This window comes from Octopus sinensis, linkage group LG6 (assembly GCF_006345805.1).
Source record: "Octopus sinensis linkage group LG6, ASM634580v1, whole genome shotgun sequence".
Lineage (NCBI taxonomy): Eukaryota > Metazoa > Mollusca > Cephalopoda > Octopoda > Octopodidae > Octopus > Octopus sinensis.
The window spans coordinates 82,979,017-82,991,484 of NC_043002.1; the positions used below are offsets into that span (position 1 = coordinate 82,979,017).

Here is a 12,468-nt window from a genome sequence, read left to right on the forward strand (position 1 = left end):
TAAATATGTATATATATATATATAAATATGTATATATGTATGTATATATGTAAATATGTATATATATATATAATATGTATAATATATATATATATATATATATATATATATGTAATATGTAATATATATTAATATGTATATATGTATATATATATATATATGTATAATATATAATATATATATGTATTATATATATATAATGTATATGTGTATATATATGTATGTATATATATGTGTATATATATATGTATATATATATACATATATATGTATGTATATATATGTATATATATATATACATATATATGTATATATATATATACATATATATGTATGTATATATATATTTGTATATATCATCATCATCATCATCATCGTCATCCCCACCCACATACATACACGCACACCTACTCACACACACACATACACACACATACCTGCACACACACACACACATACATACATACACATACATACCTACTTCAGACATACACACACACAGACATACACCCATACACTCACACTCACATGCATACACACACACACATACACACGCACACGTACACATACACACACACACACACACCTACATACATACATTACACTTGTATACACACACTTACATTCATACACACACACACACCTACACAGCCATACCCTCACTCAGACACACACATCTACCTACACACACACACAAACACACACGGACACACACCCATACATACATCTACACACACACGCCTATACACATACATACACACATACATAAACACACACACATACACATATACACACATACGCACACACAATATACTTATACACATGCACACACACACACATACATACATACACACACATATACATACACACACACATACCCACATACTCCTATACGCACATACATACACACAGACATACACACATACACACTCACACAAACATACACACACACATACTTACACACACACTCACCTGCACGCGCACACACATGCATGACAAACACCCATACACTCACACTCACATACGCACACACCAACATAAACACGCACACGCACACGCACACACACACCTACACTCCCACACACATACACACGCACCTACACACACGCATACACACATACATTACACACGTACACACACACCTACATACACATGCATACACACACACACACAAACATGCACGGACACACCCAGACATACACACATACACCTATATACACACGCCCACACACCTACATACACACACATATACACACGCCCACACACCTACATACACACATACATACACACACATACACGGACACACCCATACATACTTACATACATACACCTATACACACACGCCCACACACCTACATACACACACATGCATACACACACACACATGTACGCACACACACACACATATACGCACATACATATATACCCACACACATGCACACACACACACACATACGCACATGCATGCATGCATGCATGCACACGCGCACACCTACACGCATACACACACGCATACATACACCCATACACATACATGCATCCTACACACACATACATACACACTCACACATACATACAACACACACACACACTCACTCACACACCTGTATGTACGCGCACACACATGCACATACACACTTCCCCACACCCACACGTACATACATACACACTCACACACATACACACCACACACACACACGGACATACATCTATGCACACACATACATACACACATACTCACATACATTCATCGGACACACTGCCACCCGGACATACACACAGACACACTCACACATCCACACACATACATACTTACGCACATACTCGCAGGCTCGCGCACGCACGCGCTTGCGCCGGTTCGCGTACGCATACGCTCCGCAGGCACCTCGCTCTTGAACCGACGACAGACCTCCCGCCCGTTCCTGGGACCGTCGCGTGTCGTTGGGTTTTCCCACGCCCGCCTCCGCGGGACCACTCTTCCATCTTCCCCTCAGCTGGAGTCCTTTTTCCTGAACCCCCCCCCCTTTTTCGTTACACACACGCGCACACATATACACACATTGCTTAAATATATACATTACTCTTACACACATTCAATCTACTCGCCATTTATACCACCACGACACTGGACACACACACACACTACTACTCAACAAACGCTGGCACGCTACATACGCCCCCAACCCTTCCCCTCCCTCCCTTCCTCCTTCCTTCTTTTTCTTACTACTGACCTTTGTCTGCTAAGCTGACCACTATCTCGCCCTACCTCACACGCCTACACACAGACGCACACACTAACACACACATATATATTTTTTTGTTTTTTCATCTCGCCTCACACACACACATACACACACGCACAAGCACCACACTCACACATACACACACATCTGTTGCGTACCAACCTTGTCTCCACTTTTGCCTTTAAAAACCACTTTGCTCTGTTTTCGTAAACATCCGCCTTTCACCATGTGCAACTCGTAAACACCAGTCGTCCTTTTTCTCTTTCCTCCTGTGCCCGCTCTGGGATCTTTCTTTCCTCTCTCTTCCTTCTTTATGTTTCCGACGAAGAGCTCCGCTCGAAACGTCATACCTCCCTGCTTCCTTTTCCTGAGCGCCTATTAATAATAATACTGTAATTGTTCCATTGTTGTTGTTTTTTTGTTTCCCGTTTGGATTAAAATTATATATATATATATACACACACACACACACATACATGTATATGCATACATTTATTGTCTGCAGTCAGTTGTCGTGACTATGACGGCCTTAGACATACATATATGCATACATACATGCATGCATACATATATACATGCATACATACATATATACATGCATACATACATACATACATACATACATACATACAGATATTAATTATATGCATATATATATATATATATATATATATATATATATATATATATTTTAATGTGCCAGCCTGCTCCCTCCAAGATGTATGTTGAACCTTTTATAACTGTGAATGGTCAAAGGTTGGAGACTGTACGTAGATTTATTTATTTAGGAAGTACCTTGAGCACTGCTGGTGTTGAGGATGAAGTTTCATACAGAATCAGCTTGGCTAGTAGTGCTTTTGGTAGGCTTGAAAGGCGACTGTGGAAACAACATAATATATCTTCACAAATAAAAGTTAAGGTATATAACACATGCTGTTGTCCTATCTGTACTATATGGAAGTGAGGCATCGGTTGTTTATTGTAGGCAGGTAAAGCAATTGGAACGATTTCATCAATACTGTCTGAGAAAAAAGAGTGAATGATTTTGCAAAGACGTTTGAAGTGTGTGTGGGGGTACATTTGGTAACGATGAGGAATGAGCGACTGCCCAAGCAGCTATTGTAGCATGAGCTGAAAGATGGCAGGATACCAGCGCATAAGCCCAAACTAAGGTTTAAGGATTGCCTTAAAAATGCTCTAATACAGACAGGAATTGCAGCTGGTAATTGGGAGAAGGAGGCACAAGACCGAGATGGATGGAGGAAGATAGTGCATGATGGTTGTTCAAGGTTTGACTGTAAAGTATGAGAGAAATAGGAGGGGGCTTAGAAGTGGGAAACTGTGTAAAGTGGGAGAGTGTTGCTTTTTATGTGTGTGATTTGTTGGCGGAGGTGTTTGAGTCGTGCAGGCCTGGTGAACCATGAAAATTCTCATAGAAATCGACCCATGATAAACAGTGATGTGGCTATTAAAATTCATAACAGGTGCACTCACACCTATTTGTATGTGTATATGTGTGTGTGTGTGTGTGTGTGTGTGTGTGTGTCTCTAAAGACTCCACCCTTCATTAGTCCATTACCGAAGGAGTTAACCTGAAGGAGACACAATATACTTACTCAAACAAATGGAGCATTGCAAATCGAATTTCGCAGAATAATGAGAACAAAATACAATAACATGTTTATTCAAATTTTAGATATTTTTCTCCACATAAATATGAATTTTATTACTTTATATTTCCATTTATTTACCCACGCTATTCACCTTCATACTTATATACATAACCATTTGAAAACCTCATAGAACTCAGACTACGTGATACCCAGTTTAAACCTTTCACATTTTGAGTTGAAATCCTGGTAAGTGGGTATATTATGTATGTATGCATGTATGGCTGTAGAAAGTGTATAACATATGCTCTCAAAGTGGGTGCTACCGCCCCACACGGCCACTGAGACTGTCTATGTGGGCGCTTGTGCCTTAGGAAGTGGTGGCAGCAGTAGAGAAAAAGAAAGCATTGGAAGGAAGGGGGACGCTATGAATTTATTACATTATTATAGTATTGTATACTAATTATATAATATATAAAATATATATTAAATATCAAATGATTCATAGGATATATAAATTAGTAAAATATAATATAATATATCATCATTATCATCATCATCATCGTTTAACATCCATTTTCCATGCTAGCATTGGTTGGACAGTTCGACTGGGCTCTGGGAAGCCAGGAGGCTGCACCAGACTCCAGTCTAATCTGGCAGTGTTTCTACAGCTTGATGCCCTTCCTAACCCCAACCACTCCGTGAGTGTAATGGGTGCTTTTTATGTGCCACTGGCACAGGTGCCACAATCGGTTGGTGCTTTTTACATGCCACTGGCACAGAAGCCAGTCAAGGTGGGACTGGCATTCACCATGTTCGGATGGTGCTTTTTATGTGCCACTGGCACAGGTATCACAACTACAATTTCCATTTGATATTTATTTTGATGTTGATGTACTTGACTTAGTAGGTCTCCTCAACCACAGCAGGTCACCCTATGATCCAAGGTAAGCATAGCAGGTCATTCTGCAATCCAAGGTACTTTGGATGGGCTGGGGCTATGTGAAACTGGTGCAGGAAGCAGCCTTGAACTCACATTATTTGTTGGGTCTTTGCAGTCACAGCATATCTCCAGAGATCTCAGTCTTTCATCATTGCCTCTGTGAGGCCCAACGTTTGAAGGTCATGCTTGACTACTTCATCCCATGTCTTCCTGGGTCTACCTCTCCCCTGGATACCTTCAACTGTTTGGGAGTGGCACTTCTTCACACATCTCTCCTCATCCATCCGCAGTACATCACCATACCATCGCAAGCGTTGCTCTTGCACACCACATCTGATGCTTCTTAAGTCCAGCATTTCTCTCAGGGTGCTTACACTCTGTCGTGTGTGCACACTGACATTACACATCCAGCGGACCATGCTAGCTTAATTTCTTTTAAGTCTTCGCAAGTCCTCTACCGTGAAGTGTGGCAGTTCGCACACATGCATCATACAATCTACCTTTCATTCTGAGCGAGAGACCCTTTGTCACCAGTAGGGGTATGAGCTTTCTAAACTTTGCCCAGGCTATTCATATTCTAATGGTGACACTCTCTGAGCATCCACCTCTACTACTAACTTTGTCACGTAGGTAGCGGAAACTATCAACTACTTCTAGTTTCTCCCCCTGGAGTGTGATTGAATCTGTTTTCTGAGTATCTGTGGTGTCTATTGCCCCTGTGCATCTGCCGCACATGAAAGCTATCTTCTCGGTTAATTTTCCTTTGATGTTGCTGCACCTCTTATGCGTCCATAGCTTACACTGGGTACATCTTATGGAGTTTCTACCTATACCTTTTCTACAGATCGAGCAGGGTCACTTGCCCGAGGGGGTGTGTGATGAGTTCACCTTTCTGCTTACTATAACTTTGGTCTTTGCTACATTTACTCTAAGGCCCTTTGATTCTAAAACTAGCTTCCACACCCGAAATTTCTTTTCTAGTTCCGGTAGTGATTCTGCTATGAGGGCCAGGTCATCAGCATAGAAGAGCTCCCAAGGGCAACCCTTCTTGAATTCCTCTGTTATTGCCTGAAGGACTATGATGAATAGAAGGGGACTAAGAGCTGAACCTTGGTGGACCCCTACTTCTACCTGGAATTCTTCACTATACTCATTGCCAATCCTAACCTTACTAATGGCCTCTCTGTATAGGGCCTGTACAGCCCTTATCAACCATTTGTCAATACGATATAATATATATACGTATATATATATGTATGTATATATATATGTATATATCTATATATATGTATGTATATATGTATATGTATGTATATATTGACATGTCAACAAGCTATAAATGTGTTGTTTGTGTCGTTCTTGAACAAACAAACAAACAAGAAAGACAGGCAGACAAACACATATACAGAAATGTATATATATATATATATATAATATATATATATATATATATATATATATATATATATATATATGCATATGTACCTGCATTTGTAACAAAAGAAAACATCAGTATTAGATATGAAGGGTTGGCCTAATGCAAAGATTTCAAATACCTAAACATCTTAGGTAACGCATGACTGGACCTGGAATGAGCAGAGATAGTAGTTGAGAGGCTGTGGAAAAATAAGCATGTTTCTATATGTGTCAAATGTAAGGTATAGCAGGCTATAGGGCTTTCTTCCCTGTCGTATGGAGTCGAAATCTGGACAGTCCATAAAGCTTTACTTACGAATAAATGTGAAGAAAGTTAGACAGCAATATTCACTAAACTGAAAGAGCTAGAGCCTTTGCCAGATCCTAGCTCCATCTTAACAGACTTTTGAAATTGCTTCAAGAAATGCAATGACACATTGCCACACTCAAGCATAGCAGGATGCTTCTTCCATTTAGGACAGAGCATATGGAGAAAGATTACCAATGAGGCTCTAAGAGAAAGATATGTTAATAAAGAAAATGTTTGAATGCTAATCAAAATGGTGATTAGCAAAACATTTCTCTGTACAGATGATGTCATAGCAGGGTTTCAAACCATACGTGAATTAGAAAATTATGATGAAGGTTTAGACATTATTTTCGATTATTTTAAAGATAACTATATTGGCTGCCCATTGGCAAACAACAGTAGAAGAAAACCAAAATTTCCAAAATCATTGTGGAACGTTTTTAGAAGGCTTCATATTGATATCCCGCAGACAAATAATGCCATAGAAGAGCGGCACAATGCTTTCCAAGGCAATCTAGCTTGCAGACAGGTTGCATGCATATATGATGAGACAGGAGCAATGAGACAAGATCAGGAATGAAGAGATCCTACAGCGTGCTGGTCGCTTCCTATGATGGAAATCCTCAATGATAGAAATTTACGTTTGTTGGATCGTGTACATGGGATGGACAAGAACAAACTCCCAAAATAAATCCTCTACACCCAGCTATGCAATGGGAAAAGAAACCATAGAACATCTAGACTGAGATTCAAAGATACACCAAAAAAAGGGACATGAAGTGGAAAGGTATTGATCATAATAAATGACAAAATCAAGCGAAAAACTGACCAGAATGGAGAAAATTTATCAAGTCATGCCAAAGCCATGAAGTCATATAGTCATAGTCGCCACAACTGACCGCAGATAATATATGTATGCATATACATGTATGTGTGTGTGTGTGTGTATATATATATGCACATACACACACACACAAAGGCCAAGATCTATAGTAAAAGACACTTGTATAAAATACCGCACAATGGCATTGATACCAAAACAATATGGATCCAAAGCAAATTTCTAGAACACACAGCCATACACACACACCCATCCCACCCACTTACCAGGATTTCAACTCAAAATGTGAATGGTTTAAACTGAGTATCACGTAGTCTGAGTTCTTTGAGGTGTTCTAATGATTATGGATATAAGTATGAAGGCGAATAGCGTGGGTAAATAAATGGAAATATAAAGTAATAAAATTCATATCTATGTGGAGAAAAATATCTAAAATTTGAATAAACATGTTATTGTATTTTGTTCTCATTATTCTGCGAAATTCGATTTGCAATGCTCCATTTGCTTGAGTAAGTATATTGTGCCTCCTTCGATAATGGACTAATGAAGAGTGGAGGCTTTATACATACATACATATACACACAAATGTATGTTTGTGTGTGTGTGAATATATATGAATATACACATTTTGTTTTACCCCTGACTAGGTAACCAGGTATCTCCTTCACATCAGCACACTTGTTTCTTTCCTCTTTCTTGTGCCCCTCTCTCTATCTCTATCTTGCTTGCTTGCTTCTCTCTCTCTCTTGCTGGGTAACCATGTACCTCCTCTATAGCAAGACACCTATTTCTACTTCTCTATTTATCACACTCTAACTTTTCATCTGACACCAGATCACATCCACCAATGCCCCCACCATTATAGCAAGACACCTGTTTCTGCCTCTCTAACACAAGTCCCCCCCCCTCAAATGTCCCTGCCCCTCTCATAATTCCTTGTCTTGCGAGTTAGTTGGTGATCCTGCCAGTGTTGGTGCTACGTAAAAAGCATCCAATCCACACTGTAAAGTGGTCAGTATTCAGAAGGGCATCCAGCTGTAAAAATCATGCCAAAACTAACTTCATCTGTGCTAGTGCCATGTAAAAAGCACTAAGTCCACTCCGCAAAGTGGTTGATGTTAAGAAAGACATCCAACCATAAAAACCATGCTTAAAACACACACAATAACTTGGGGTAGTTTTGCTACCTGGCAGGCTCCTCTCAACCGTCCTATCCATGCATGCTTGGAAGACGGACGTTAAACAATGATGATGATGCTTTATATATATATATCATCATCATCATCATCATTTAGCGTCCGCTTTCCATGCTAGCATGGGTTGGACGGTTTAACTGGGGTCTGTGAAGCCAGAAGGCTGCATCAGGTCCAGTTTGAACTGGCAGTGTTTCTACGGCTGGATGCCCTTCCTAACGCTAAATATATATATATATATATATATTAGAAGAAATGAGGTACTCAGAAGATCGGATGGTTTATATTTACAGATATTTATTTATATTACATTTTTTATATATATATCATATCACTTAGATCATTAGCGCTTTCTCCCATTCTAGTGGGGTTTTCAAATCAAACTCATATATATATATATATATATATATATATATATATATATATATATATATATATATATATTATCCAAAGGAATTCCAACTCTGTCTGTTTTTTATATTCTTTATAATATTAATGTAGAATATAGAATATATAGTATAAATAATATATATAGTAAAATGAAATGCAGTATTGATTATCTTATTGAATAGATGAAATATTGAATATCAAATATTAAGGGACTAGTATACTTTCTTGCATTAAAGCAGTCTTCAAGGTCCCAGGTTGTGACTGGAGTGTTTCAACTGTGGTTGACTGGCTGTCTTTTGTCCTGGCTATTTTTAGAAATGATGCCAAACCATTTTCCAATGTTTATTTTTAGAAATGATGACAGCAGTACTTTTAGAGATTTTTTGTGTTTTAGTTATAGGGATAAGATTTTTAAACCCCAAATAAGATTAATTTAATCATTGTTTGTTAAGCTTGGGTTTGAATTTCTGAATAAAGTCCTTTTCTCTCAGTGTGTATCTGTGTGTTTATAATATATATCTGTGGTAATGGCGGTGTTCTTTTTAATCACCATTATATCTAGGAATGGTAATTTGGTACTGCTCATCTCCTTTGTAAATTGGATAGATGGGTGTAGGTTGTTCAGGAGGATGTTGAATTCTTCCACAATGTTTTGAGTTTTTTCCAGATTATGAAGCAATCATTGAGGTATCTCTTCAATGCTTTTTCAATATACTTCCTAAATTCAGTGCTGTATCTCTCCTCTATTTCCTGGTAGAGTTTTTGCTCTAAGTATCCCATCACCGAGTTCGCATAAACGGGAACAAACCTCGTTCCCATAGCTGTCCCTTTAATTTAGATGTAGTTCTTTCCATTGAAGAAGAAAGTATTGTTTTCCAGAATAAGTCTATGTTCTATGAGGTGTTCTAATGATTATATATATAAGTATGAAGGCAAATAGCGTGGGTGAATAAATGGAAATATAAAGTAATAAAATTCATATTTATGTGGAGAAAAATATCTAAAATTACTGTAAACATTTTATTGTATTTAATTATCATTATTCAACAAAATTCTAGTTGCAATGCTCCATTTGCTTAAGTATATATTGTATATTTTGTATCACATCTAAACTAACTATGACTTAACTTTCCTCTCACACCGTCTCCGATGAAGGGATATTATTAATATCCTTGAAACAGCTGTAAGACATCTATAAATGCTCTAATATCTATACAGCCTTGTTTTTTTTATCGTATTACGCAAAAAATTCTTATATATATATATATAATATATATATATATATATATATATATAATCAATATTTTATTCTCTTCTCAGTTTCTGTTCTAACTTCATTATCCAATACTTACCTAGAATATCGTCCCCCTCCCTGATTCCGAATTTCTCTCTTGTATACACTTTCTCTGCAGCTATCGACTGGCAACATTAACCGCATCAGTGTCCATTAGTTGAGCCCTTTTCTCTAGAGGAAACTAGTAAAAACAAAACGAAACGTTTTCTGTGTAGTCAATTTTCTGTTGAATAAATGCAATCTCTCAGCCCCCGCTCCCTTGTTTGCTTGTTTCTATCTCTGTCTCGCCTTCTCTGTTTGTGACACTCATTTTTCCAGCCAACTGGTGTCAGATACAAAAATCTATAAATTCCACTGATGACGATATAAGTCAACAGTACTGCGATAAAAACGAACTTTTCTTAAAGCTTGCCACTCTAATTGATTAACTAAAATGAATTTCTAGCAAATGAAAAATAACAATAAAAGCTCGGCCAAGTAAACTTTTACTCAACTGTTTGAAAAAATAAAATCCTTTCTCGTTGAAAACATTCATTGTTTATTGATTCTCTTTTAGAACTAAGCACAGCCGCCACTCGTAAGCGAGTGCGACTCAGGTAACATATCCTCTCAGTCCTCCCATTGTTGATCCGTCGGAATTACTTTAATGCTACTTACCGGTACTCCGTCGGTTACGACGACGAGGGTTCCAGTTGAACCCATTAACAGAACAGCTTTTTAAAAACGTGTCAGTTACATGGAGAGACGGCTGTACCAGTATTAAGCTGGTACTCATTTTCAACTGAGTAGATTGGAGCAACTTGAGAGGAAATACACCTTTCTCAAAACCACAACGCACCACTCAGTCCAAGAATGGAACTCATAATCTGTGGCCGTGAGCTCAAATACTTTAACCACTCGGTCAGGCGCCTTCGCAAAATACCATAACCGCCACACTCGCATGCCAGTCTGATCTGTATGTATACTCAATTTTATTTTCTAAGTATTTTAATAACGTCTGTTGTTTGTTCTCTACTTTTCTAATACAGGAAATTATTGGAGGTATGATTGACGCGGATCCTTATCTTTTCCGTAAAGGCCGAAATGAGAAATTTGAAGTTCAGCGACAGAAAGTTTTGAAGTTTTCAAGTTGGTGGAAACCTTACGACTTTACTTCTAATCAAGAATATAAAGATTCGCCATGAAACTGGACAAAATTTCACCAAGAAATGTATATATCTTTTTCAATTTTATAGAATGAAAGCCATTCTTTTATTTGGGTTCGGTCCCATTGTATTGTATCTTATTTTTCTGGCCATAGCCCCATACAGACCAGTGTTTTGTGAGTGAATTTGGTAAACGGAAGTTGTACAAGGTTTGTCGTATGCATGTGTTTACTTGGATTCTGTACTGGTATGGAAACGGACGGGACTCTGTTGCCACCTTCCTTAAATCATCCGGTAACACTGCACGTTCGAAGATAAGTGGGATGAAAACTCCCTTACTTGAAATACAAGTAAGGGTTAGCAGTGGAAAGAGCACGAGGCTGTATAAAAACAAAAAATACAAGCATCCCAAAATGGACGTTAAGCGGAAGAAGAAACGAAATGTCTGTCTGCAAAGAAAAAAGCCCCATGATCTTCTTGCAGGGCTTTCCCAGATTGATTGGAGGGACCAAATTATTCTCAAATTGGAGACTGCACTGTTGTAGACATTCAGGCTGAGTTGTTCGATCAACAGTCATCTGCTCAATATTTCTAACAGACAGCAGTATTCCAAATATACTCTGCAAAATGTCAAATTATGTTTTTCTTTTTTTTAAAGACAACTGGTTGAACAATTAGCAAATATAAACATCTAACCATCCTGTTTCTCTGCCCGCTGTTCCTGAAAAGGTCATGGGGGTGGGGGTAGAGTCCTTAGACACCACTTCGTACTAGAAGCAACCGTCATACTTTCCGGGTGGCTTCCAAATGAGACTAGCTATTATTCAAGCTGCTCATTCTTTGTCTACTAAGTCTCTTACCGGTTATCTCGGCTTGAATCATTCTAATCACATGTCTGTAATACCGGAGCCATAACCTCTAAATGCAGAGAGGTAGCTACCCGACCTGGAGAGATTACCTAACCTCCGAGTTACATACGCTGTCGAGTAGCGTTACTCCAGAGGCCTTTCGGAGGACCGAACGTACTCTTTCGTTTAGTATTTAACAAGTGATAGTATAATTTAGAAAAAAACAAACAAACCA

At 38.4% G+C, this 12,468-nt stretch overlaps 1 protein-coding gene across 2 annotated transcripts in view; it reads left to right on the forward strand.

Moving 5' to 3' along the window:
* Positions 1-12,468, forward strand: part of LOC115212766 (CWF19-like protein 2) — a 71,666-nt gene that overhangs the window by 58,353 nt on the left and 845 nt on the right. Inside the window, exon 18 of one of the 2 annotated variants that reach the window (XM_036504099.1) lies at positions 11,269-11,450. In XM_036504099.1, coding sequence (XP_036359992.1) covers positions 11,269-11,424 — 156 coding nt within the window. In that variant the 3' untranslated portion in view covers positions 11,425-11,450. Of the gene's footprint in view, positions 1-11,268; positions 12,458-12,468 lie in introns of those variants that run through there. The other variant, XM_029781440.2, reaches the window with a different exon arrangement.